The 27,994-nt window shown below is 41.4% G+C and overlaps 3 protein-coding genes across 3 annotated transcripts; all 3 read right to left on the bottom strand.

Moving 5' to 3' along the window:
• Window positions 1–9: 9 nt before the first annotated feature.
• cdk21 (cyclin-dependent kinase 21) lies at window positions 10–8,517 on the bottom strand. Its single transcript, XM_075454032.1, has 7 exons — window positions 8,288–8,517; window positions 6,158–6,290; window positions 5,916–6,083; window positions 5,679–5,788; window positions 4,322–4,372; window positions 4,088–4,220; window positions 10–462 (listed from the first exon to the last, which is right to left on the bottom strand). The coding sequence occupies exons 1-7, from the start codon at window positions 8,515–8,517 to the stop codon at window positions 385–387; spliced, it is 903 nt and encodes a 300-aa protein (XP_075310147.1). The 3' UTR covers window positions 10–384.
• A 673-nt stretch (window positions 8,518–9,190) lies between these two features.
• Window positions 9,191–18,610, bottom strand: retsat.2 (retinol saturase, tandem duplicate 2). The gene is made up of 11 exons (XM_075454031.1): window positions 18,386–18,610; window positions 17,596–17,778; window positions 17,149–17,390; window positions 14,151–14,352; window positions 13,867–14,064; window positions 13,667–13,786; window positions 12,401–12,539; window positions 12,198–12,307; window positions 11,932–12,101; window positions 9,694–9,853; window positions 9,191–9,602 (listed from the first exon to the last, which is right to left on the bottom strand). Exons 1-11 carry the CDS (start codon window positions 18,543–18,545, stop codon window positions 9,454–9,456), a joined length of 1,833 nt encoding a protein of 610 aa, XP_075310146.1. The 5' UTR covers window positions 18,546–18,610; the 3' UTR covers window positions 9,191–9,453.
• An 800-nt stretch (window positions 18,611–19,410) lies between these two features.
• Window positions 19,411–27,201, bottom strand: LOC142372045 (glycylpeptide N-tetradecanoyltransferase 1-like). Its single transcript, XM_075454819.1, has 12 exons — window positions 27,068–27,201; window positions 25,024–25,132; window positions 24,641–24,785; window positions 24,410–24,528; window positions 23,926–24,017; window positions 23,662–23,778; window positions 23,357–23,527; window positions 22,761–22,869; window positions 22,493–22,663; window positions 22,245–22,409; window positions 22,015–22,152; window positions 19,411–21,010 (listed from the first exon to the last, which is right to left on the bottom strand). Exons 1-12 carry the CDS (start codon window positions 27,169–27,171, stop codon window positions 20,990–20,992), a joined length of 1,461 nt encoding a protein of 486 aa, XP_075310934.1. The 5' UTR covers window positions 27,172–27,201; the 3' UTR covers window positions 19,411–20,989.
• Window positions 27,202–27,994: the final 793 nt, after the last annotated feature.

Below are 27,994 nucleotides of genomic sequence, written 5' to 3'. Positions count from 1 at the left end.
CTGATGCCAAGAATAAAAAAAATCTCAAGGAAAACAAAAACAATACAACTATAATCAACTTAAATTAGCTCAAAACAGCATCCTTTTCTCTTACAATGACTCTCAACAACAAGGTAATTCTACATTTAGTGTGAAACTGAAACAACACACTGTGCAAACCAGATGTACAAATAAAACAAAATGTTTCTGAAAGATTTTGTGCCGTAAGTTTCAAGCTTTAGCTTCTTCCAGATGCTCCAAACCTCTCTCCTGACCACAGTCTCTCATGATGCCGGTGAAATCCAGCCAGGCTCAGAGGGTAGAAGAGTGGATCTTACGGCTCGACACCAGTTGCTTGCAGAATCTTTTTTTCCCCTCCTTCCTTTCCTCGTTCAACCCAAATCTTCAGTGCTTCGCAAAGAAAGGATGAGCCAAGGCTTTGGCAGCTGAGATGCGACCGCTCGGGCTGAATAGCAAACATTGCTGCAGGTAAGGAGACGTCACACTTTATCAACAGCTTGAAGAAAATTACCGGGGTCAGAGTGCTGCTGCTGTGACTCCTTTGGTCTTAAACTGATCTCAGTTAGTCAGAAACTCTCATCTACTTTCCCCTTAATTTACCTGATGAGGCAAACCAGCATTTAAACAGCAAACAGGTCTGCATGACAGCAGTGTTAGTTTGCCATGAAATCTGGTTTAAAACTAGCAACATTTCCATCAGCCTCGGGCCTAAATGAACACGGTTTGCATGGTGAACACGTTCACTATGGCAACATCAGCTAAACTGATTCAACACAGAGCTCAAAAACACCCTCACAGGACAGCTAACAGGGCTGTGGACTCTTTATGTTACTCCATGAACATGTAGAATGTAGATTTATTCACTCATTATTTATAATAAAGTGACACCAATCAGCCACAATAAAACCAGCTGCCTACAAGTGTGCAGGGAAAACAGCTCCAGCTCAACAAGACATGAGCCGCATTCGGACAGAGCAGTTCTGAGAACGCAGTTCTGAGAACGGTCCATCTGGAATTACGTTCTAATACCTGTCCTTCCCCAGGGGAACTGTTTCAGTTTGCATTCGCACATGAGTCGGGACCCTGATGTGACACAACCGTCTGCGACAGCGACGTGTTACTTTCGCGCCACATTCAACAACAAAACAAAACAAAACAAAACCCGTGAAAAGTAAGGAGAGAAGAAAAAAACACCACCAAAAAACTAACATGGAGGCCACCGTGTTCATGGTCTGCATGATGGTGATATTAAAGGGATAGTTCTTTTGACATAAAGCTGTATGACATCCCATATTAACAACATCATTTATGAACATTTTCTTACCCCCTGCTGCGTCCTGTGAGCAGAGTTTGTGAGTTTTGTGATGCAAATGTATTACTCTTTTGAACGCATATTGTTCTGAAAAGCAAAACGCTTTATTTTTTTAAACCCCAGCCAACTAGCCGGACTACCTTCATCAACACCAAAACGAGGCTGGAACTCGGCTCACAGGACGCAGCAGGGGGTAAGAAGATGTTCAGAAATGATATTGCTAATATGGGATGTCATACAGCTTCATGTCAAAAGAGGCGAACTATCCCTTTAATCATGGACGATCACATCGGGCGTCTAACATCGAGGCTGGAAGAGCTCACAGAGAGAGTCAGGAGACGAAGGATGGAGCGCAGGCCGTACTTCTTGGTTTCATGAAGGAAGGAGAGCAGAGCGCCGCAGACAAAGGAGACCACGTGGAGGTTTAACTTATTAAACACGCGCAGGTTGTGTCCGTGTCGTATGAGGAAACATTTCAGCCGTTATTCTACCGTTTGTGTTGAGCAGATCAGGAACACGAAGAAGAGGAAATCTGACAAGGGGCGGAGCTACCAACCACCAAACACCCAGGCTGTGTTCAAAACCACATACTACATACTGATCGATCAGACAGTATGCAGAGCGTTTACCCACAATGCATTTCGCTCCTGCCCGAGCCGAAATCAGCCGGCCTGAAGCTGATTTCGCTTAAGCTCTAAACTCTGTAAACTTTAGCAACATTTGAAACATTTTCAGGAGAGAAAGTAGTCGTTTAGATCCCCAACGTGTTGAAAATCTGAGACAATACCGGCTGTTTACAATTTTGTTCGACGAATTCGGCGCTAATAAAGCTAGCCGCAGTGAGCAACGCACTTCCGGTTATTTTCACAAAATAAAATACCCGTTGCCTTTTATTATAGGGAAAGCCATTACCATACAATTGGTGCTTTTGTTTTGAAAACAGGAAGTGAACCTACCCTCGTTGTAGCTAGCTTGAAACTGCCGTTTTGACAGGAAATGACGTTCGGCGACGTCACGTTACGTTGCATCTTGGGTAGTTTGAGTATGAGTACTAACCTCATGATGCATACCCAACATTTCGGAGAATCTAGTATGCATCCGGGAACTTAAAAAAAGTTAAAGTTTATGAGTAGTAGGAGTAGTAGGAGTAGTAGGAGAAGTATGCGGTTTCGAACACAGCCCCAGCCTCGGAGAAGGAGCTAAAATGGTTCCTTTATAAAACGGCCCCGTTCCTGAAAAGGTTATAGGAACTGCCAAAGGTTCCTACAGTGGGAATGCGCCTATAAACCCTACAAGACTTCTGAGGTTGCAACATGTTATCATCTGCAGGGGGGGGGCTCCACAGATGATCCACTAGACAACAACTTGAACACAACCATGCACACCTGGCCATGCATGTCATCACTTCCCTCCTGATGTCTCCTCCAACAGCGTGTTTGAATCGCTCTAGATTCTCCTGATTTTTTCCACATCGGAGCAAAGATCCCAAACTGTCCTCTTCCTGTCATCCGTCTACGCTTATGAAAAGAAGTTTTTTCCACGTTTTCCATGTAAAACACCAAACGAATTCTGCAAAAGTGGTTTCAAATGTTGTTTATAAGCTTGAAAACAGCCTTCGTGAGTGTCACTCTATGCAGCATATTAGGCAGGATGGATTAGCACCAACTGGTGGTACGAAACATTAAAGGCGAGATAATGGTCACGAGCAACTTGTGATGTATACACAGCGCCCTAAACATCAATACTGGAGATGCACTGAACTGAGGAGACGGGCAGGCTTCGGCTTCACCTCCAATGACACAGCTCAGCTTTGCCTTGGCTACTTGCGTCTCAAAGCAGCACTGTGGAAAAGGGATGAATGACATTTGTCCATCCCTTATCTTTTCTGATCGGTGTAAACACTGCGAGTGCTGTGTCGGAGATCCTCACACACAATCTGTCAGTCACTTAAGTCCTTAAGCTCGTCCATTTTATCTGCTGTAAGCACATTAACTGATCACTTGCTGACTAATTTGTGTCCCACCTCCGAGCAGGTGCCATTAATCAGTGTTATCATCTCAACTATCGGGGGGGTTTTACATCGTGGCTGACTGGTGTACTTTAGTTGAGCAGAAACTTATCTTCTTCCTGGCTGAACTGTTGAACTATTGAGTGTGTAGTTTGGTGATTAAGAATAATTGGAAATAAGAATCTTTGCAACAGGACATGTATGGAAGTTTTTCCTGTGCCATCAGTTTGAATACGAATTTCTAATATTGAATTTTTACAGCATCAAAATCAGACTTTATATTTTAAAAATCAATTTCTACAAACAAAAATCAGTGGAAAAAAATTCAACTTCAAAAAATTCAATGGAGTGTAAGTTGATTGGCTGCCATTGGATTAATTGAGACGGGGATCGATTGCTTCTCCCTGTTTACCCGGATGTTGAGTCTGGTTCTTTTTCCATTGAAGTTTTTGAAGTTAAATTTTTTTCCTCTGAATTTTTTAATGTTGAATTTTTTTCCACTGAATTTTTAGAAGTTAAATTTTTTTCCTCTGAATTTTTTTAAGTTATTTTTTTTTCCACTGAATTTTTAGAAGTTGAATTTTTTTCCTCTGAATTGTTTTAAGTTGATGTTTTTAGAAATTGATTTTTTTTTTTACACTGTTGGTTTTTCAAATTCAAAGTCTGATTTTGATGCTGTAAAAAATTCAATATTAGAAATTCGTATTCAAACTGATGGCACATAAAAACTTCCATAGACATGGAATTAAATTCAAAGATGAGCTCACAGACAGCAGGTCCTTCTCGTCTGGGTCCAGGTTGGGCAGCAGTTCGGTGCAGGAGCCTCTGGGTCCCCAGCTCTCCGAGTATGAGATCGGGCTGTCCTGAGGCCAGTCCTCCTCGGGGGGCAAACCGATCACCCTGACAAAGAGAATCAACACCACCATCCCTGCCTGATTTTAAGGCTCCATGGGGAAAAAAAGGGAATCACAAACTTTTACAGAAAGAACAAAGACACTCACTCGAAGATTTTCTGCAGCTGCTGCACCTCTGAGTATCCCTTAAACAACGGCCTGCAAAACGAAAAAGAAGAATCTAGAAAAGTCTGCTTTAAATCTAGTTTTAAAATCCATCTTTTGTGATCTTATTAGGGCTGGGCGCGTTAACTCGTTATTATCGCGTTAACTTATTAATTATTTAACGCGGATAAATATTTTATCGCGCATTAAAGCAGGTTTTATTATTGTAAAAGTCTGTTGCTTTCTGCTGCGGATCCACCAAACACGGGGAAGGGTACGGAACTTTTACTCGGCCATTTTCAATTTAAAGTTGGACATCGCTAGCCTAGAAATCTAGACGCCCCTAGTGACCGCAAATTGAATTTGCTCCCGGGCTAGTCTAGTCACTTGTGGTCGTTTTGCGAGGCTGAAAATCGAAATTTAATCGGGCCAATCAAATCGTGAGGAGTGGGGTCGGAGGCCGTGCTACCTAGTGACGACAGAGGTGCGACGTTTCAGTGTGTAGTTCCAGAGAGAGGTAAACAAGGGCTGCGCCCAGCGAACAGTCTTTCGATTTGGCTTTGGCAGCGACTCCAGAAGATTTAAATATAGAGTTTTCTTTGCGAGACGAACAGAGAACTGCACTTAAGTTTTTCTTGAAAAAAAGGACGTTTTCGGAGTTTTGCTCACCGGGAACGATAAAAGTTTAATTTACCAACTTGCTCTGTTGGTGGGACGACGCTCTGATTGGTTGTTGCGCCATCCTATTGCGTGGCGTTGAGTGCAGAGGCAACTTAACAGACAACCGTTTATCCCGCCCACACTGCTATCCAGCGTCACTAGACCCCTGCACAGCTTTTTGCTGTACGGGTCTGGCTTGCTAGGCTAGGACATCACCGTTACAGGTGCTCCTCGGTCTCTGTGTGAAGCTCACGGAGCTAACCGGCGCTACTTCCTGTTTTACTTGTTTCAACATAAAAGCACGTCTTTCAAAATAAAATTTAAAAAAAACTCCTGCATTTACAGCCAAGTTGAATTGTCTTCTCAGCGTAGTAGTTCCAGTCTAAAATATCACTTAAAGGCAAAACACACAACTGATAGCAGCAAGTCATTCAAGGAAACAGACAGTGGAGCGAGGCTTCTACATAAAAACTACAGAAAGATGCTGATGTTAAAAGTGTGTTTGCACAACAAATGTTATGGCACTTTCATTCATATGGCAGCACATTTAAAATACAACTAAATGCTAAAAGCTATACGCTACTTTTGAATTGATTTTTGGATTCTGCGTACAAATGCGATTAATCACGATTAATCAGGGAAATCATGTGATTAATTAGATTTTAATCGTTGCCCAGCCCTAGTTCTTTTATTTCCTCACCTCAAGAGGAAGAGCTCGGCAAAGATGCAGCCAGCGCTCCACATGTCCACAGAGGACATGTAAACAGAGTTCAGAAGCACCTCAGGAGCCCGATACCACAGCGTCACCACCTGAGCAGAGTCAGGGAGCGAATATGAGCCGCGAAACCTCTCAAAAGATGAGACAAAAAGAACGTTTCATGCCTCAGGATCTGATAAGATACCACACAGGATAACAGCGGTAACATTTAACACTTACACCCGGAGTAAGGGCAATGTTGAAGGCGTGCATCCGTGCCAGTCCAAAGTCTGCGATCTTGATTTCCCCGCGGCTGCTAACCAGGACGTTGTCGGGCTTTAAGTCGCGGTGCAGCACCAGGTTGGTGTGTAAGAAGTCCAGCCCTCGCAGCAGCTGCAGCATCACATCCTGGAAGCGGCACGGCAGCAATTACCACCGTGTCTGCCACGATATTAACGCGCAAACAGATGATGGGTTCACACCTTAATGCTGTCGTGGCTCAGTCCAGGAGCAGGAACCTTTGAGAGGTAAGTGGACAGGTCCTGGTCGATGTATTCCAACACCAGAGTGAGGTCCAGGGTGGAGCCGACTGGTACAGCAGAGGCATCCAGAAGCCTGCGGAGCATACAGGTCACATAAATGTGAAAGTCCGTAAACCCTTCTGCAGAAATATCAGCTAAAACTAAACAAGGCAAACCAAATCAATCAATTAAGAAAACATTTACTGCTTGAAAGATGATCAAATATGATGTATAAGCATGATAAAACAGGAACTTTGGTCTCCTTTAACCATTCTTCTGCAGAGCGACACATACCTTTAGGTTTGTTTTCTTGTTGCATGACCATTTTTTCCCTTTAGATGCAATTCACAGACAGATGTTCAGACGTGTTTCTTTAGAACTTCGTCGTATCACTCAGAGCCGATTCTTCCAACAGTGACAAGACTTCTCTTCCAAGCTCAGATGCAACAAACCAGAACACTAACGCCGCCATTTTTCCGAGAGAATCAAGTTCTCAGGGAAACAAACGACCAAATACACGGTCTTTGCCTCATTTGCTTTTTTTCTACTTTTAAGATTTTTATATTTACGCAGAAATAAAGACAAATCTAAAGGGTTTACACACCGTAAAGCACCTTTAAATGCTCTGTAAGATCGCTCCATCGTGCTGCCTTTCTGTGAACATGCACTGAGTCACTTAATATCAAACCTTTATCACAGCAGATGAGGATTCCTTTCAAATAAAACATGCCATATTCAAGCATGATCAAAAGTACACGTTTTTCTAAAAAAAATCATCTGGTCTTTACCATGTCCTGCAATGAAGTAAATAAAGCCTCAAATAGAGAACACACGACTGATTATATCTTGTTATTATGCATTTAACCAACATAACCTCATTATTCATCAGTTTGTAGGACCACATTTAGCAGTAATAAGCAGAAGTAATTGTTATTTTTTTATGGCATTATCGGTCTCAAGTCCACATTTCTTTACAACATTTCTTCTGCTCATTGAGATTTGTAGCTTTTTGTTTATATACAGCTCTCTTAAGGTCCTTAAGATTCTTTTCTTTTTCAGACTAGAATAGAAGGTGCCCAGGTCCTGTGGTTGCAGAATAAGCCCAGATCATCAACCCTCCACCACCGTGCAACCCTTCCAAACAAGCCATACTTGTTCAGTCTTGTTCTATCTGTGCTGTCATGAATTTTAACGTTTAACATGCTAACTGAAGCCTGTGGAGTCTGAGATGTAGCTCTTGGGTTTTTGATCTTGGGGGTGAACTTGCTGGGACGTCCACTCATTATTAATCTTTCACTCAGTAGAATGATGGACTCCAAATAGGTTGGAAATGTCCTTATAACCCTTCCCAGATTGATGGGCACACTGGAAAAAATCTAAATCTTACCAAGTATATTTGTCTCATTGAGTATCTCATTACACTTAATATAAGACACAGCTGCCTAACAAGTATATTTCAGACAGATATAGGGACTTGTTTTAATACAATATCTTGTTAGGTGAAAAAGACTTGAAAACATCTTGTTTTGAGTCATATTTCACATGAAACAAGCTTTTTTTTTTCATTTGAAGAGGTTTTTAAGCTAATTTCAAGATCACTTTTAACTCAAAAGTCCTAAATATCAAATATTATTTCAAGAAATCTTGACAAGCCGATTTTCATTAGTTCCATTGGCAGATTTTGTTGCTTATTTCAAGCAGAAACGTCTTGTATTTGTTGTTTTTTTTAAAGTTATTTTTGGAGGGGCAGGTTTTCCAGTGCAGCAACAATTGCTTCCCTTTATTGTGCTAACACACACCTGAATGCTCCAGACCAGCAAACGGACAAAACTTCTGCTTTTATTGAGGTCTCTGGTAAATAAATTACACTGTATACTATGTCACGCGTTGCTGTTCATCTGAAGTTTGATTTACCCAACTTAAAACTCAGTAAAAACCAGATAATATAATTTCTGGATAAGTAAAACCTTACTTTCGAACACTACTTCAAACCTAATTTCATACAATAATTCCAAACAATATAAATGAGAATGTATCCCTATTAGAGCTCATTTTTTACGTGTTATTTGGATAAATCAGCCATAAACATACTTGACAATGTTGGGATGGTTGAAGTAGCCCATTTTGCGCAGCAGCGCCACCTCTCGGATCATGAAGGGAGGGATTCCCATCTCCGGCGCGTCCCAGCGAAAGTTGAATTTCTTCACCGCCAGGAGGCGCTGTTCCTCCCCCACCTGCCTGGCTTTGTACACCTTACCGAAGGAGCCCTCTCCGACCTCCGCCAGCAGCTCGTAACGCAACTTTTTGGTGAACGCGTTCATCTTCCTCCAATTAAGCACAAATTAACCAAAAAATTAACATCAAAAGAAAAAAAATGTCCACTTCACGACAACAACCGTTAAGATGTGCTGCGTTTAACTTGCTTTAGCTAAGCTCAGTTAGCTAGCTACCGAGGCTCTCTAAATAAACTGGTTTTAGCAGGTTAACCAGCAGGTAGTTAATTCTCTGTCTGCGTGAAGCAAAGAAACAGCTGCAGTGGCGTTGTTTTGCAGCAGCTAAGTGTTTTACTTTCTTTTTTGTTGACATAATATGCTGTTTTTAAAGTTTACCTTAAAGACTGCTCGGCGCACATTCGCCAACGTCCCCCAGCGGCCGGAAAATGGCTTTGCATAACTGTCGCCAGAATCAAAAAATTATGAGAAAAAAAAAAAAAAATCGAAAAATCACACCCCTTATGTACGCCAACTAATCAGAAAGCTTAAAAAATCTACTTTTTTTTGTGTGTGTGTGTGAGCCCACTCGTGTTTCCTGGACATTTACAGTCCAGTAAAACAAATTAGAGAAAAAAACAATATTATAGCTAAACAATAACAGATGGTTTACAAGCATTTACCAGAAAATAAATATATAAAAGGTTTGTTCACCGTTTTCCTAAAGACACAAAGGCTATAAATTATTTTTAGTTTAAAAAAAACAAACAGGAGACTTTAGAGATAAAGTTAAAACCGGTTTATTGTTTGCAACCAAATGACATAATTAGGCACAAAGTGAAGTATAAAATATCAAACACAGCAGACATGAATTAACTCGAACACGTTTGTGCCACGTTATGTTAGTTTGAATGAGTGCAGCTGGACAAGCACAAGCTCAGCCATTAACCAGACATAGGTCAATACGTCTCGTGTTACTGACAGTTTAGCCAAACTAACGCAGTCCAACGTAAATTAGTGCTGACGTGTGGTAGCATGTGTCCCCGATTACTCGTCTTTCAGCTTGTTGGTGACTAATTTGGTTCTCTTTGCCAGGGCGACGGCGTCCAGGTGGAGGTTGCGGTTGAGAATGACCGAGCCGCAGGAGAGCGCTCCGGCGAGGGCGCCGGCGAAGCCGCACAAAAACACATCCTGGCCTGCGAAACAGAAGACAAACAGAAGACACCGTGTGAGATGAGCGCAGAGGACTGACGCTCCCTAGTTTAATGCACGGACAAATGGACGCACCTGTCAGGTAGAGGTTCTTCAGCGGAGTCTGAGGTCTTATCGTGGCGCTGAGTTCAGGGCTGAAGCGGGCGATGCCATGATCCGCTCCGTAGATCTCACCTTTGGGGGCTCCTATATAGTGAGTGTTAGTGATGGGGGTTCCAGCATCGATGTATTCGACCTACACAAACAGAACAAACAGGCACTGTGAATATTTTTTATACGATAGCTATGATGGCTTTGATTTCAATTCAGTAAATAATTAAAAAATATATAATTTCCCACAAATAAAAGGTGAAAAACTGATGAAAACATGTCTTAAAGACATAAAGACCTGGATGACTGCTTCAAAGTTCAGACAAAACTGAAGTCGTTGTCTTTGGACCTGAGCGCTCTAGGGAGAAATTGTCGAGCTATATAGTTACTCTAGAGCAGGGATGGGCAACTGGCGGCCCGGGGGCCGCACACGGCCCTCGTCCTCATTCAGTACGGCCCGCAAATATATCAATAATAATTTAATAATTAAAAAAAAAACATTTAATTATACTGTTGACTGATAGAGAGACCGCTATACGCAAACAATAGCGGGGCCCGGGCCACTTTACGCAACAGCGAATAGGAAAGTCAAGAGCCATGGCCACTAGCAGTGGCAAAAAGAGAAAACTTGACGGAGAAAATCGCATTTTTCAGCCAAAATGGGAAGACGAGTACCTCTTCAGTTTTGTTCTTTGTTATGAAGGAGTTCAAATTCCTTTTTGCACTCTTTTTTAAGCAAATGTTTTGTCTTTGTTGCTTATTAAGGACGTGTTAAAATGCATTTATATGCAGAAAATAGTTGTATGTTGGTGCAATAAACATACAGATATAAATTCATATAAAATGTGTTCTTATTGAGAATCATTTGTAGCGTCTTTCATATCCAATTGTTCGAAGTGCGTGGTCATGTGGCCCTCCAATAAAAAAATGTTGGCCCTCTTTATCATGGAAGTTGCCCATCCCCGAGCTATATAGTTACTCTAGATGGCATTTCCTTGGCTTCTAGTTCTACAGTGAGGAACCTTGGAGTTATTTTTGACCAGAATTTATCATTTGACTCGCATATAAAACAGGTTTCTTTCTTTCATCTTTTCTTTTTCCCCTGTTTAATTTCTCAAATGATATTATGTACATGTGACATTATTGTGGTCATTAACTGGTGTTTCCCTGTTTGAACAGATATCCTTTGAATGGTGTTACAGTGTTTTTTTCCCTCTTTTCTGTCCTCTCAAACCCCAGCTGGTGGAGGCGGATGGCCACCCTTCCTGGTTCTGGTTCTGCCAGAGGTTTCTTCCTGTTCAAAGGGAGTCGTTCCTCTCCACAGTCGCCTCAGGCACGCTCAGGACGGGAGACTTTTCAGTCCCCTTTACCAGAATTTTTTGTCTTATATCTTTTAGAAAGCCGTCTGCTTTTTGGAGATTCTCTTCAAACAGTTCCAAGGTTTTAAAATGCTTTTTCAAAAGGGCATCATATCCTAATTACCACTGCTATGGGCTGCAGATTGAAATGGGAAATGGGAACATTTGGAGGGGATTACTGGTAAAGATGGGCTACAATAACAACGAGTTATAGACAAAATAACACCAATAAGAACCTGATTAAAACTAATTATAACACACAAAGCATCCTTAACTGGAAATAATGCAAAACTGGCCCAATAGACGTCCCACTCACTGATTTTCTCGTCCCGTTTATGCTTGGGTGGCTGATTGTTACATTTCACAACAGCAGAAGCTACATTTCAGTCGTTATGAAGGATGAAAAGTCTCATCTCTCGTTCCTCAGGATTTCCACCCACGTCTAATTTTATCCTCTGTTGCTCCTGACAACACAACATCGCCTTCTGTTGGCTGTAATTTTCTCCGGTCTGATATCTCACTGATCATCCTCACGTATTATGGTCTGATTTAAAGGTTAAATCTTGCAATCTTGCACCTCACGTGAAGAGCCATCTTTTAAATAAAGTGAAATTTACAAGCTATTCGTGCAGATAATTTTTGGTTGTTTAAATTAGGATGTTCTTGCATAAGGTCCAGTACAAAATGCCATTAAGGATTTAAAAAAAAAAAAAAAGGGGGGGGTTTAAGGCCACTGGAGCAGGATCTGTTTTTAGACACGAGGGAAGCTTGAAAAGTAAGAAAGGTGCCAAACTCTACGCCTAACAGTGATACTATCCACAGCTTATGAGGAGTGAGAAGAAAAGCAGAGATCCAAAGAGTTCACCTTGTCTCTGTTGATCTTCGGGAACACGTCCATAACCACCTCCAGAGCAGTATCAATGAACGCTTGTTTCAGATCTTTGTAGTCGGGCCCTCTGTTGGTCACTTTGCCGTCCTTCCAATCATCGAACCATTCATAGTTGGCAAAGCTGACCAGACTTAAAGTGGACTTTCCTGGGGTGAGAAACACGGAAAGAGACGTTTGGAAAGGGGGTGAAAAAGATTATCTTGTAAAAATATCAGATAAAGTCTTATCTGTCGTGTCTGTACCGGGTGATCTCTTCTCCCAGGTGGAATCTTTAGCCGACGGGGAGGCGACAAACAGCAGAGGTATTTTTTTAGCAGACTCCTCCCTCTCTCCATTAAGGTACGTCTCCACCCTTTAAAAAGGAAAACAGGCGCTTCTGTAGAACTGCAACCGACCAAACAAACTAAACTGAATTATGAGGGAATTTAAACAAAAAGCAACATACAGTTCATCGTAATTGTTCTCGGAAAAGATCCAGTAGTTGTCTGCTTTCAGGCCCAGCTCCTCCTTGGTTCCATTCAGACCCACGAAGACGCTCAAACCGCCCTCACCGTGCTTCATCATACCGATCTGCTCCTGGATGGCTGCAAGGCAGGAGAGTCACAGCCCACTTTATTTTTATTTAACCTTTCTTTAACCAGGAAATGGTCCCATTGAGTTACAATAACTCTTCTGCCAGGGAGTCCTGGCCAAGAAGGCGGCTTAAAAAAGTTACATTACAATAAAACACAAGAGACACGACAAAACCACTACTACATCACATCTAAACAGAAGTAAACATATTAAAAACTGAGTATACACAGACACTAAAAAAAACAACAAAAACAGCGAACAAGGAATGAAATTAAAAACAATTGCAGTGGTCAGTTAATGATAATTTTAAAAGGTCTTTAAAAGAATTTATGGATGGAAGAACTTCAAGATTTAGAGTAGCTTGAAGTTCATTCCAAGCTTTTGGTGCATATGATGAAAAGGCTGTTTTCCCAAGTTGAGTTCTTGTAAGTGGAATATGTAAAAGTATTTTTTCTGATGACCTCGTCCTGTAAACACTATTTTGAAAAGAAAACAAATTAAAAATGTATAAAGGTAGTTTACCCATTAGGGCTTTAGCAATGGATTTTTCTTCGGATGGAGAGAGAAGACCATTGTACAGTTTCATAAAGAGTGCAGTGGTGAGACCTGGCTGTAGCACCTGCGAAGAAACGTAAGGCTGAGTGGTACAACACATCCAGTTTTTTAAGAAAGAATAACCTGGAGTGCATATACAGTACTTTAAAACTAATGCGAGAGTGTGGAGTCACCGTTGCATTAGCGCTGCTCTACGGTTAACCCATCAATAAGTAAAACAAATATTCACAACTTCCAGTGGCAACCCCTAAACTGGGGTAATTTGGCACTTTTCTGCCATTTTATGATGATTATTTGAGTTGATTTTTTTTCACCATCTTCAAATCTAGGCTATAAACCTTCTTATTTAGGATTTCTTTTAATACCCAGTAGTATGATGATACTTTTATCTTATTTTATCTTGTTGTATTTTATTGTTTTTATTTGTTTGTTATTTTATTTGTCTTCTCTTTATTTGTTACCTGCTGTAAAGCACTTTGGTACATCGTAAGGATTGTCTGTAAAGGGCTGTGTAAATAAAATACATTTACATAATGGGACATTTTCAAGCCAAAACTGCCAAATGAAACTAATCCTGTCTGACCTGGCATGGCCTGGAGCTCTTTGGGCAGCAGCTTCTCGTAGGTGTTGAAGATGCCAGCATTAGAGATGACCATAGGAGCGTGGACAAGTATTTCCTCCTGACCCTTCAACACGCTGACACCTGCAACCAGACATCCAAATCCCGTGAGTTCATCTCTGTGGGCGCTACCTGCTGCGATAAACTGAGGAAATCTCTCCCACCATAAGCTTCCTTGGCATCGTTGAACAAGATCCGCTTGACTGGGGCTCGAACCAGAACGGCACCGCCTGCCTTCTCAATGATGGGGATCATATTGTAGGCTATTTCAGTGGCGCCACCTTTAGGGTACCAGGCGCCGTTCAGGTAGTGAGTGACCAGCAAACTGTGCATGGAGAAGCTGGAATCTTTTGGCATGTTTCCTGCAGATGGAGACAGAAAACGGTGAGCAGCATGCTGGAGAAGAAATCAGATTCCACCGTCGGAGCGGAGCTGCAGCGCATCCTACCGTAAGTGCCGAAGATGTAGGTGAAGACGGCTCTGAGATCCTTGTTCTCCGTCAGCTCGTTGACCACGTCTGTCAGGCTGCGGGGGGCCATTTCGAAGAAGAACGACAGGCGTTTGACCAGGCCGGTGTAGATCAGGAACTTGGCCACGGGGGCTGGGCAGAGCTTCAGCAAAGCGAGGAGCCAGATACCGCGGCCGGCTTTCTGAAGACAAAACACACAGACGGCGGTCGCATGAGAACGGCAGTTCTGTTCGCGATCCCACTTCGTTTCGCACAGAAAACACCGTTGTTCTGCTTTCAGATGCGTTTCTGGCCAAATATTCTCAAATCAGTAATGAAAACAAGCTCTATTCACAATCATTAAGTTGGTACTCTTAACTATTAACCTAATACAGGGTGTATACAGGTATAAACAAGTTAAACTTAAGACTTTTTAAGACCTTTTAATACCACTTCTAAATGAAATTTAAGACCAAACGTACGATGGAAATACCAAGTAAACACACTGACAGTATGGTAAAATGACAAATGACGGTTGAGTTTAAGAACATCGGCTAAATGTGTGTCATGCGAAAAGATCACAAAAATGTCATCACTGTCCTAAATTAAATTTATTACAATATTTTCAGAACATTTAAGTCCCATGAACAAATGCTTATAAAATCAAGTAAATATATTTTTTTTAAAAAATACTGTTCCTTTAGAGCAAAAAGAAAAATACACAAATATTTAAGACCCATTCAATCTGAATTTAAGACAATTTACGACTTTTTAAGGACCCGCGGCCACCCTGTAATAATCGGGTTAGAAATCTCGGGGTAATATTGGACTCAGACCTGAACTTTAACAGCCACATTAAATCAGTAACATCAGCAGCTTTTTACCATCTAAAAAACATCACCAGAATCAAAGGAATAGTGTCTAAAGCAGACTTAGAAAGACTGATCCATGCGTTTGTCTCCAGCAGGTTAGACTACTGTAACGGCCTGCTCACTGGGCTCTAAACGGGCTGTAAGACAGCTGCAGTACATCCAGAACGCTGCTGCTCGAGTCCTGACTAGAACCAGGAAATACGACCGTATTAGTCCAGTGCTCAGGTCTCTGCACTGGCTTCCTGTCGCTCAGAGAATAGACTTTAAAACAGCTCTGCTCGGGTACAAGTCTTCATGGTGACATGTTAGAGCCATATGAACCAACTCGGGCTCTGAGAACCTCAGGGAGGGGTCTCCTGCTGGTGCCCAGAGTCAGGACTAAACAAGGTGAGGCTGCGTTTCAGTTTTATGCCCCTAAAATCTGGAACAGCCTTCCAGAAGATGTGAGACAGGCCTCAACTCTGACAATGTTTAAATCCAGTCTGAAAACAGTTCTATTTAGCTGTGCATATGACACCTGAAAGTGTTTTACCTGCACTCTTCTTCATTTTTTATGTTTATATTTTATTGCCTTCTTGTGATTTTATGTAGCTGTAAAGCACTTTGAACTGCCTTGTGTACACATTGTGCACTACAAATAAAATTGCCTTGCCTATGTGGACGGTGGTTTTCTGTTTCATCGTATATCTGATTCAAGTTAACTCAAATAATTGAACACCTGCTGCAGTGGTGTGTGGGACACCACGGGTACAGTCGAATAGCTCAAACCACATTCACACGCTATAATCTTTTACTTGACCTTGTTGCAATGCATCAAGAGGTTTAGAAAAGTTGGAAAGAGACATTTATGAGCACTGCAGTAAGAATTCGATCACACTTACACTGTGGCTTGGTAGCAGTGAATTCAAACAGCTGTTATCACAGCTGCTGCTTAGATACTTCCAGATATTTCACTCAGGTAGGAACTTACCTACGTAAAAACAACCATGTGCCTTTTACTAATGAGACAGGAATGAAAAGCTGCAAGGGTAAAAATCTTCTACCTGCTCAAAAGTTTTGCATTTTATGTTTAAAGCATGCTTTTACGTGATTACTGAAGTTAAAAAATGCTAATATGACTAGATCATTGTTGCGATATTTGAATACCGTTTAGGTTAAAGCACATTGCATCTTCCACAGGGATAATCAACTAATAAGATTGTAAAAAAGGACTAACTAACTAACTTCATGTAAATATATTTGACAATAAACAAGGTAAAACAGCAGTGACTTTATAGATAGATAGATAGATAGATAGATAGATAGATAGATAGATAGATAGATAGATAGATAGATAGATAGATAGATAGATAGATAAGTACTTTATTCATCCCAATTTGGGAAATTATTGGGTTGCAGCAGCAGCATCGTATATTTAACAAGCAAATAGAATGAATAAATAGAATAGAATTAGAATAGAAATAGAATGAAAATAGAGAATAAACATTAGCTATATACAAATCTACTGTATGAAGAGTAGTAGGGTAAATAATAATAATAATAATGAACATCAGTAAACTAAATAAGATAAAATAAATAAAATAAAAACAGATTTGTACATTTAACAATAAAGGAAAAAAATTAATTTAACTGAGCAGACTGAACCAATAAGAAATATAGGGTATATGGATAATTTACATCATATTGTACTATGATGATATTTGTGCAAATGTTATTAGTGCAAAATGAGCAGTTGTGCAAATTGTCATTGTTATTGTTTTTAGGAGAGACTTCAAGCCTATTGAGCTTGAAGTTCATGTCTGCCGCTGTGAGCTAATAAAAGAAATAACATCTTGAAAAACAATGCAATGAAGTGACGCCGTAAAGACAGAGAAAGTGGAATATCTGTGGAATACACACTGTGCAGGGGTTAAATTGTGTAATGCTGCAGCTAATGAGAGTCCAAGACAGTTCTTTTTTGACCTTTGATTTTGATTTGACAACATCAACTGATGTCTGGATAACGAAGTCTCTCTGTGCTAAAGTGCAGCTTCTAAACGCAGAGTTCACAGGAAGAAAAAGGCATTTACATCTGATATAAGTTTCTGCACCGAGGCTGCACATGCAACGCAAACACGTGGCCCTACCTTGACCAGCCTCAGGTACTCGTCGATGGCCGCCTCCTCTCCAGGGAAACACTTCTTCAGCTCCTCGGGGAAACGAGTCCTGCCGCTGTAGATGGGGTAGCGGCGGCGGTTTTCCGGAGGTCCCAGCACTACCCAGTCAAACGGGTTGTCCAGGGGCTCCCACTGCAGCTGTCCATTGGTCAGCTGGTCCAGCATGCAACGGAACGGCTTGTGGTCCAACAGATCCCCAATGTAGTGGATTCCTATGGTTTACAAGAGTCAGCCAAGACCAAGACTTCCATGTTTAAAGGCCATGTTTGGACTTGATGCGAAAGTAACCCCCCATTTTATTACACTACCACCCGGACAGGACTAAAGTGCAGAAAATTAGACTCTCAGCCTGACTGAGATTTACACGAAACACTTAATTTTAAGACAGGTTTGACGTGAGGAAGCCATTCATCTCACCAACATCAAACTCGAAGCCCTTCTCGGTGAACGTGTGGCAGCATCCTCCGGCCCGATCGTGCTGCTCCAGAACCAGGACTTTCTTTCCAGTTTTAGCCAACAGCACAGCAACCCCCAGCCCTCCGATACCGCTGCCTATGACGATTGCATCCAGGTTCTCTGGAACCTTACTGGCTAGGAAACCTACAGTAAAGACGTGGAAAAAACACAGCTGTAGTAAAAAAAAAATTTAAAAAAACAGAGGATTCCAAGAGCAAACCAACATATTTTTACTTATCAATTAACGATTTAATCGATTAACTTTCCACAGTGGGTCATTAGTGTTTGCGCCACAGATAAAAGTGTGATTTCTTTGCTCTGTTTCATGTCAGATTTGAAGATCATCTTTGGGTTTCTGAGATCTGTAAGTTTGTTATCATGGAAAACAAGAATACACCAAATTCCAACATCACAAATTTGATATCATGTCATTCTAAATCAAGATTTTATTCTAAATAATAAAAAAAGGCTTATTTTTGTACTTATTCAACTAACAAAAACAATAAACTTGACAGTCAAAATGTATATAGTTGCAAAATCCCTGAGAAACCGGTCAATCTCGTCCATCACCGTCCTGAAACGCTCAGTCCTCTAAACATTATGGCTTCAACTTCACTTTTAACTGCTGTTTTAAACAAAGCTGCAAAACCTGTACCACCAGTACTCGGTTTATTAAGAGTTGCACGAATTTATTTCCAGTTAAAGTCCAGTTAAACTGCAAAAATACAACAACTTTGATGATGAAACTCACCTTGCTTCAGCACTTTATTTTTCTCCTTCTTGTCGTGAATCATCGTTTTCAGCGGTTCACGAGTGTCCTTTTCAAAAGGATTAGGCCCGGAGCTGAAGAAGACATACTTCACTATAAATGCAACTAACGCTGCACAAATAATCGACGCAATGACCAACATGGTGTCACTTTCTCCACTCAGCGTGAAGTTGACGACCCAGTCCACCTCAGGTTCACTTCCTGATTAGGTCAAATCCAAACCCGCCCACATAACGGCCAGTTGATAAAACTGACCAATCAGAGACTTTGTGTAAATAGCGTCATGCTGTTTTGACCAATTAGCGTCGGGGTTAATGTGGCAGCAACGTCCCGTCAAAAAAACCAGAGAAGAAATCTCAGCTGTTTCACAACTAGAGTTGACCTCTGTGTCTTCTACAAACAATAGATCAAAACAGTATTTGCGCATATGAATACACACTACCTTATATATCAATAAAAACTAAATTACAAAATATTTCAAAGCAAATTTTAAGCATTTGTTCTAATATCTTGTTTGGGGTATTAATCAAATGAGTTTCCAATTTCTTAACCAGTGGTATTCCATATGTACACATAAAGTTTAAAACAAATGTCCAATATTAAACAAGTCACATTTCATTGTTTACTTTTAAGTGCCGAAGTATTTAAACTTTGATTCCATGTAAAGCACAGGTTCATTTTGATCTATGTAGTTCAGATTTAATGTTATCAGAGCAGTATTCTGCGTGTTTGTGCTGTATTTATTTAGTATTTTTCTGCTTTTAAACCATGCTGCTGAAGGGGAAAAATGTGGGAAATTAATGCATTTTTTGCTCGTCAGGTGATCCGCAGAAAAACAAGTGGAATAATTGTAACATTCAGGCAAATAGATACACTTGAGGACAAGTTTAGCTATAAAAACTTGCATTCCCACACCCCCAAAAAGCTTTCTGTAACTACTTTGGAGCCGGTTGTCCTTCAGTTAAGATTTTCCTTTCTATTTTTGACAAAGCATGTGCAAAAAAAACTTCACAGCAACTTCTAGATTTTATTTCTTGCTCAAAAAAAAAAAAAAAAAAAAAAGTTCACCTGCATCTTCACATTCATTTCCTGCATCATAATACCGCTAGATCCATGTTATTTTCTTCTTTTTTTTAAAAACATTGGTTGCAAACTGAACCATTTTACATAAGAAACACTTTAATTGGGGGCTTTTCCCCAGTCATCATCATCCACTCTGCACATATTGCAAGTCCAGACAGCTGCTCCTCGTGGGCCCAACTCCAACATCCACCATGAAACCTCTCCCACTTCGTCTGACAGAGCCTGCATCATCCAGAGGCTGAGTGATAAAATCCCTAAATAATGCAGATACAAGCTGCGATGTTAGCTTAAAAACTCTTCAGCAAAGAACTCAGCGTGATTCTGGGTGTGCATGCAAGCTAGTTGCTTTATAATGTGATTATTTGCATTTTATTAAATAAATACATTGTTTTTTTCTTATTTGTAGTCTGCACGATGAGCTCAGAAAGGCTCCAAAAGTCCCCTGAGGCACTTTGGATTTTTGATTTTGCTCCAAGCCCCTCCCCCCGCAGAGTTTTCTGAAAGACATGTCAGAGTCAGTGGGATCACAAAGGGTGGACGTTGCAACCGGGCGCAGTTAAATCACGAGGCGTCGCTGCAAATCTCATCCCCGCTGATAAAGGTGCGGAACAAACGCCGTCAGAATACCTTCGGCCTCTCCGTAGCAAGTCCAACCAGATCGATAATGATTGATTTTTGTCTCCAACTGAGCTGATCCATTATCAGTCTGTGATTCAGGGTTTCTTTTGTTAGTGCAGTTAGGTGGGCTCCTGAAAGTTAATAGGGATGAGGGGAGCTGCAGAGGATCAACGCCAAGCTGCTGAAACACCTCCAGGACAGCTGGATCAGAGGGTGATTGGGAGGGGGGGGGGGGGAGAAAAAACAAAACAAAACAAAAAAAGACAAGCATAACAAGAAACTCTTAACAGAAGCCCTTATCTTATGTCCACTTTTGGTATTTATTACCTCATTTCTTTGAGCCTCATCTCACTTTAAAATATTTTTAGCTCATTTTGATTTTTTTTTTTTTTTCTCCTCTAAAACTTAAGAATGACAAGTTTTATTTTAATTGCAAAAAGCACTTCCAACATTAATGAATAAAATAAACAGTAGGTTCTAGTCTGCGCGTGTTAGGGCAGAAACCGCAGTTACGTCCGACATTATTTACACGTGCTGTAGATGTTCTAGATATGCCGACAGTGAGCATTTTGGTGACCGGGAATCTGTGCAAACCGCTCGCGTGTGTGTACGCGTGTTTGGTACAGTCGAGACAGCTTTCAGATGAAATGCGTTTTGTTTGGGATGGTAACTTCAATGGCTTAAGGTCCGTGTGATCGAGGGAGGGGGAGGAGCCGAGGGCTCCCCCCCCGCCTCCCTGCCTGGCAGCGGTAGTGCAGGTCAAAGTTCAAAAGGTCAGAAAGTAAAAATGGGCGGTGCGTTTCCTCTCCAACGGCAGGAAGCCGTCGGTCCACGCTGCGGTCTCCTGGCCAGTTGGTGACACGTGCTTATGGCGTAAAAGGGATGTCACTGCAGCACCAACCCGACCTGAGGAAGAAGCAGTGGAGCCGTTAGGTACCAGAATTGGAGAACAATATGACTCACGGTGCATGCAAACGTTCGTTTTCTGATCATAAAGAAGGCTTCATCACAACACACAGAAAATTAAAACCAACCACGACCAGAAACATTCAGCATCTGGAAAACCAATCGAACTCATTTCAGTCTGACGAGTCACACAATTTAAAATACAGACGTGGCAATAAGAGTGTCTCCTCCACTTTTGTTTACTGCAGGCCAAACGCTGCATCGCATTATGCTGGAAGAATGTCGGTTCTTTTACCCGCTGGTTAAATAACTTAACATCGAGTTTGGCTCTTGAGAAACTGACCTATATTGTTAGAAAGAGGGCTTCTGAATTTTATGATATTTGGAGGATATTTCTGGAACTGTTGAGGGAGGGAGAATGAGATAATAAAAATGATTTAATTTGTTGTTGGGAGTGCAAGCTGTAACCTACATTTTGAATACTTTTTTTTAAATTTATTATTATTTTTATCTATATATGTGTTTAATTACTTATTTATTTTTATTATTTCATATTCATTGCACAGTAATTTGCTGACTATTACTGCGGTTTATTGTATCTTTTTTAATCATTTATTTTATTATTTTCTTTACTGCCATATGTTTTGGATGTTGTTATATTAACATGAAATACCAACAAATACATGTTTTTTTTTTTTTTTTTAAAAAGTGTGTCATTTTCATGGTTACCAAGGTTACAAACACTGGCAACTTTCTGAAGAGTTCTCAGATTCTCGATTTAAAGCACTTGGGGCGGCGTGCTCCACCCCAACCCACTCAAATAAATCCTTCTCCTGGCAGCATAAATCAGACATAAGATCTTTAAATAGCTAATAAATGACCATCTCGGACAGGAAAGAGTGAATATTTCAGGCTTTTTTAACTGCTATCCGAAGCCCTCTATGAAGAAAGCAATTCCTGAAAATAACCCGAGGTTATAGGAGCACATAAAGAGGCAATCCCACCTTTTCCGACCCCATACTGGGACACTTCCAATTGTACAGATAATACTGTAGATTCCCATCACCAATGCCGAACTTCAGTTTCTCCAAGAAATTCTTGTTTTCCATAAGATCCAGTGCATTAAAGACATCAAATCCTTTCTGTATAGGGACATAAGAAAAGAAAAACATCAGTTTCATGGGTTTGAACACTTCAGAGAGAGCACACGTGTTTAAAAAGGTGGAGAACGTACAGATTTGGCCAGGATGAGGGCATCAGACATCAGGTCGAGCAGGGGGGTGGTGGTGTGCACGTTATAGAAGGAGTATGCTGCTTTCAGGCTGCGGTGCACAGGGTGATTCATAATGGTAGAGGGCAGCGTATAGAAACTGAGGAAGTCTGTCACTTTACCATCATTCTGTGAGAACAACATTTAAAGCATAAATACCGGGATCGTTTTAACAAAGTCTGTGCTGACAGTTTCCGTGGCTTCAGCTTTACCTCCACCAGATAAGTGTCGATAATGTTCTCCTGGGGCAACAACCAGTGCTCCACCTCCTCCGGGTTCATGACAGGCACCAGGTTGAACTGACTCAGGTACTCGTGGAGAAGGCGATGCACCACCGGCACATCTTTCTTGGTCATTACTCGCAGACCGGGAGTCTTTGGAGCCTGAAGAAGAGAAGACGGAAAGGAGGCGGTTAATGACACGATGAAAGACGACGTCATGCTGTGAAGCGACCGCAAATTTGTGTCCGTTTCCACCGACCTCAGGCAAGCGGTACAACTTCATGGTGCGCTGCATAGTCATGTTCCTGCTCAAGTGGGAGAACTTCACTTCGATTAGTTTCCGTGGGTTCAAAGAGCGATGCCAGTACCTGCGAAAGCGAAACATAATAAAATGAACGCAAGGCTTGGAACACAAATCAAATTTATTTGTGTAGCATATTTCATGTACAAAACAATTCAAAGTGTTTCACATAAAGTAAAAGCATTGAGATAAACAAATAAAATCATTTAAATGAATTTAAAAACAAGTAACAGTCCAGATAAGTTCAAAGATAGCGTGCAGATTTCATGCATAGACACATGAGAACAGAAATGTTTTTAACCTGGATTTAAAAATGTCTACATTTAGTGAAAGTTTAATCTCCACTGGCAGTTTGTTCCACTTGTTTGCAGCATAACAGCTAAATGCTGCTTCTCCATGTTTAGTCTGGACTCTGGACTGGACCAGCTGACCTGAGTCCTTGGATCTAAGAGCTCTGCCAAGTTTATATTCTCTGAACATGTCACAGATGTATTTTGGGCCTAAACCGTTCTGGGACAAGAAAAAGAGAAAGAGCGTCTCTTTGTTGGACAAACCTGCATGTGCCCACAGGCTTGGGCAGCACCACACCGGCCGTGTACACGGCCTGGAAGATGCCCTGAAGGTTGACCCGTCTGGTGATCTCCCTGATCAGAACCGGAGCCACTCGCTTGGCGCGAAGCTTTTTGTGGACGCAGAGGAAATTGATCTCAACCATTTTCTTGTCTCTAAAAACGCAAAATGAACAATGAAAAGACTTTGTTTGCATTTCCACATTGTGCATTTTTAAAATAAAACCAAAGACTGAGATAATTCCAGATATTTAGATGCTTATGAACTCGACGCTTCTGTGTAAACTTACATGTCGTAGATGCGGATGTTGGCTGGGATGGCGCTGATGAACCCCACCAGCTTCTGGTTGGAGTTGACCCTCACTCCGCAGTGCCACTGAGGCAACCAGCCAGGAGGCCGCAGGGCCCTGGAGAAGAAAAGAGTCAGTCAAATGCAACAGACCGATACTTTACATCAAAACGAATGCTTTTACAGAGACTTTACAACACTGATCCTTGAAATTAAACATCATCTCATGGTATAAAACTGAATTCTTAAAGATCTGTAGAATTACCAGAGCAGGAACTCCGGAGAATAGTCAAATCTGAACATGTTGTCATCGTCTTCCACATAGTTTTCATTGAGAAGAGTGTAAAGCTCCTTGAGCTGGTTTATTTTGGTTTAAAAAGGGGGGGAAGAAAAAAGTATGAGAGACAAAATCATGACCTGAAAAAGTCATAAACCCACAAGATGTAAAATGATTTAAGCATCAACATAGACAGTAATCTGCATTTCATATCCAGTCTATTCTGCATCACTGCATGCAAATTATTCTTCAGCTACTACTTTAAATACTTTGACACATCAACAGACATGCCAATAAAATGTTAATTTCATGAAACGTTTCAGAATAAGAGGAGATCAAAGCATTTCCTCCGTTCTAATTGTTACAAAACAATCACAACCAATAGGATGGCAACAAAAGTCTCCTTTAGATTGGCACAATGACCTTGCTACTGATTTATTTCTTGAAAACCTGCCGCCAGTATGATTCTTACCACGGCAGAGTCCCCCAGGTCGAGGGTGTCCCAGCTGAAGCCCTGCGGGAGGCTGTAGGGCTCCTCTCGAATCTGGTCTTTGTCAGGTTCAATCGAGCCATGCGATGTCACCGTCTCCCCTTCAGTAAACAAAAGCATATGTCAAGAAGCGCATATCTGCTGTGCACGGCACTGGTCTGTGGAGTCTAAGTTTCAGAGAAGAAGAACTGATAGCCACGACATGCGTCACACCTAGCTTGGGCACAGGCTGCGTGTCCCAGAACTGGTAACTCCTCCGACTCGCCTCCTCCATGGTTTTGGCAGGACCTTGGCCAACAGAAAACAGTTCAATTGCCTTTTGGATCTCCTGTAGCTTATCAGCTGGCAACGAATTCACCTGTGTGAGAAGTTGTAACGAATTAAAGACAACAGCAAACAACACAGTCCACATCAAATGAGCTCCATCTGAGGGTCAACAAACAGATGATGCTTTTCAATCCACTCTGCAGTAATTCAATCAACTGTTCCCTTGGTAAATTAAATGAAAACTGCACTGATTTTTACCATCTTTTGCTTTCATTTTCTGACCTTTCGTGTTAAAATTTGTTCAGAATCAGAATTGAATTAATTCATGCCTTGGCAAGCGGGTCCTGAGCTGGTTCTGTGGCACCAGTTGTTTTCTTCTTCTTCTTCTGCTTCTTTTTCTTCTTCTTGGCGCCAGTGTCGTCACCCAGACCGTGGTCGCTGGAACGAGACAGAATTAGATTTTCAAACTAACATCCCAGCTCGTTATACAATTTCCTTCGGTGTGTTGACAGGATTTTATTTTAGAAACAAAACCACCGTGATCGAATTAGAAGATTACAAGTGTTTCCGCTTGTAAATTTTAAAGGAGGAAAATACATAAAAGGAAAACTTTCTAAGCTTGTGATTTGCCCACAGTCTTATCATTTAAGCACCGTGCACATGAATCCTTGATACTAGACGGACTGCAACAGCTGTTCATTTAAAAGGGACAGTGCCTCCTGTGGCTCTTGAGCAGGTGAGGAAACAACCAAACTTGTTCCTCAACTAAATGCAAACCAATGAAGTCTCAAAAACAAAAACTGGTAGAACAGATAAAATGCAGTGTGCTAGGAACACAAGATCTTTGTCTTCGTCTACAGAGTACGTATAGAGTTTGCCAGTATCGGGTGCAAAGGCACACAGGACTGAACGGATTCAAAGCTTGTCATAGACTCTCTGTTTGACAAACCTTTTTTTTTTTTTTTTAAGAAGTCCAAACCCTAGAAGCCACACGCCTCCTCCCATATATCTTGAGAATGACAGCATACTTACAGAGGATAATCTCATTAGTGTCCGAGAGGGGAGAGAGGCCAAGCACTGCGCTGCATGTGCAACCCCATTGCCGATGGGGATTCACATGACCTCTGGAAGAAGAGCATGTGGCATATATGCTTGTGTACATATGCATGTACAAGAGGTCAGTGAGTGACTGGGACAATGGACAACAAAACATTCAATAGCTTGTTCTCCAGGCTTCCACGTCAACGAGTAGAGCAGCTAACAGTCAGATCCACTCTTTGTTCCTGTGTTGGGTGAAGGGGCATTGCATGTGCTGCTAGGGAAAAGAGTGATTTGCTTCACAGCATTTAACAGGGTCATCACATTCCCCTAACAATGGTAGTGCCATTACATCCAACACATTTATAGAAAATAGCCATTTTCACCAATTCCAGCCTCAACGAACCTCTGAAATTCATGAGTTTAAAATAGGAGGATCGTCTCTGGCAACTCGCTTTTACAAATCTATGAAATATAAAAAAGGGTTTACAAGTGGAAAGACAGACTGAAGATGGGGACCACAGCCTTACAGTAGCCCTCTCTTTCCTCGCTGTGAGGATAGGCCCCAATATTAGCACGCTTGAGTTTCCTTTCATGTGAGGCAAATGCCAAGCAAAGCAGGATTTCCATCAAAGCCTATTTTCAGTAAGACCCCCTCAGAGCTAGGCTGCTTCTGGATCTTACTTATTTCTGTGATTAGAGGGGGGAGCGAAAAGCTCCCAACACCCTTTGATCGACAAGGACAAAAGAGGGTAACATAATTTGCAATATGCATGTGAAACAGCATGCTTTTTTAGCTTCTTTCACTTTTGATTTGGCACCGTATCCACACTCGGACAAAAGGGGTTTGACAGCTAAGTTAGCATGGAAGCTAACTCGCTAAATGTCAGCTGGAGTTGATCAGCTAAATACAGTCAGTAACGGAATGCTGATGGGTTTTATCAATCTGCCAACCTCACACAAACGTAGTTTATTTCTTTAAGTTCTACGAGTGGCAGAAAATGATGTTTTTTGATACACGGCTCGCTTTTAAAGCCCACTTAGATTTTTCCTTCTATCCCCCAGCTACGCCTTGCTAAGATAGCTTTAGGATTCGATCCTAAATCCCGCCTACGTGACGAAACGGGACTCAGTCTCAGCCAATCAGAGCAAAGAACTGGAGAGCAGACACCGTTCTCAGCCAATAGGAGGGAACCAAGTGGGCTGGCCAACCACCAACGATAGCTGTCCGTCTTCAAGTCCTCGTCCTCGGCTTCGGTTAGCATTTACTTTGGTAAACCGGGAGGCAGTGTGGCTCATTTTACGAGTCTGCACGAGTGAATACTGCCTTCTTACCCATCGTCAAAGTGGTGATCTTCATTTTCACAGTCGCTACAGTGTCCGTGGTCCTCTACATCTTCTTTCTCCGGCAACGGTGCTGTCTCATTCTCATCCGCCATCTTCAACCAGGAAGTGAGGAGCCACCGCGTGCCCTCGACGCCTTTAAACCTGCCCCGATGCTATTGGCTCAGAGATGGAAGGGTCTTTGCTGGCGTCTTTTGTGACCGTGTCAAAATATTTACAATAAACAAAAATGCATAAAGAAGTCATTTAGAAGTCATTTAGAAGCTTTTGTTCTTTTATTTCCCACGAACCCGAAATACGTTGATTATCTGGTAGATTTAATATGTTTTCCCACAACGCACACATGCACGCACACGAACGGACATTAGAGCCATGTGATCTGCATTTAGCCACAAAGCAAATTGAAATAATGACGTGACTGACCAGAAGCATGTGAGAGCTTTAAAATCTTGTAAGTTAGTGTGCAGAATAAACGTGAACTACACTGACAATGGCTGCGGATGAGGACGGATAAGGAGCACGAGGTCAGGGTCTGTCTAACAGCCATTTCATGGATTACTGAAGAAACATATGGAAGTATCCGCATGGATGAGCTGTCTGAAAGACTCAACGCAATGAGGCATAAAGTAACCCCCTCAAAATATAAAAGATATGACCACTACAAAAACCCAAATGACCACAAAGACTGCAGGTAGTGGACTACACTTGCACCTTATGATTTAACAACATGTATTTGAAACGTTTTCTCCAAAAGTGCGGATAAAAGCGGAAAGATGGTGACCTATTTTTAAAGATTACATCCCATATCAATGGGTGATGGAAATCTTGGAACATAAACACTTATTTTGAGTATTTTTAACACTTCTGATGACTAATTAATATCCATTCTAGTGAGTAACCCATCTTTCAGGCATTTAT

This window comes from Odontesthes bonariensis, chromosome 21, assembly GCF_027942865.1.
Source record: "Odontesthes bonariensis isolate fOdoBon6 chromosome 21, fOdoBon6.hap1, whole genome shotgun sequence".
Taxonomy (NCBI): Eukaryota; Metazoa; Chordata; class Actinopteri; order Atheriniformes; family Atherinopsidae; genus Odontesthes; species Odontesthes bonariensis.
Note: the sequence above shows the minus strand (reverse complement) of the source record. Positions and strands in the feature narration are given on the sequence as shown.

Bases quoted from the DNA above. Each gene is read 5' to 3' on its own strand.
- retsat.2 (XM_075454031.1), bottom strand. From the start codon at position 18,545: ATGTTGGTCATTGCGTCGATTATTTGTGCAGCGTTAGTTGCATTTATA. The intron at 17,391-17,595 runs GTGAGATGAATG...TGTAAACCATAG, and splicing joins GGGCTTCGAGTTTGATGTTG to GAATCCACTACATTGGGGAT. The intron at 9,854-11,931 runs GTGAACTCTTTG...CTGTTTGTGTAG, and splicing joins CGAAGATCAACAGAGACAAG to GTCGAATACATCGATGCTGG.
- LOC142372045 (XM_075454819.1), bottom strand. From the start codon at position 27,171: ATGGCGGATGAGAATGAGACAGCACCGTTGCCGGAGAAAGAAGATGTA. The intron at 24,786-25,023 runs GCATGAATTAAT...CTTCTCACACAG, and splicing joins CTCAGGACCCGCTTGCCAAG to GTGAATTCGTTGCCAGCTGA. The intron at 24,529-24,640 runs GTGTGACGCATG...TGTTTACTGAAG, and splicing joins GCAGCCTGTGCCCAAGCTAG to GGGAGACGGTGACATCGCAT.
- cdk21 (XM_075454032.1), bottom strand. From the start codon at position 8,517: ATGAACGCGTTCACCAAAAAGTTGCGTTACGAGCTGCTGGCGGAGGTC. The intron at 6,291-8,287 runs GTATGTTTATGG...TATGCTCCGCAG, and splicing joins AACCATCCCAACATTGTCAA to GCTTCTGGATGCCTCTGCTG. The intron at 6,084-6,157 runs GTGTGAACCCAT...TGCCGCTTCCAG, and splicing joins TGAGCCACGACAGCATTAAG to GATGTGATGCTGCAGCTGCT.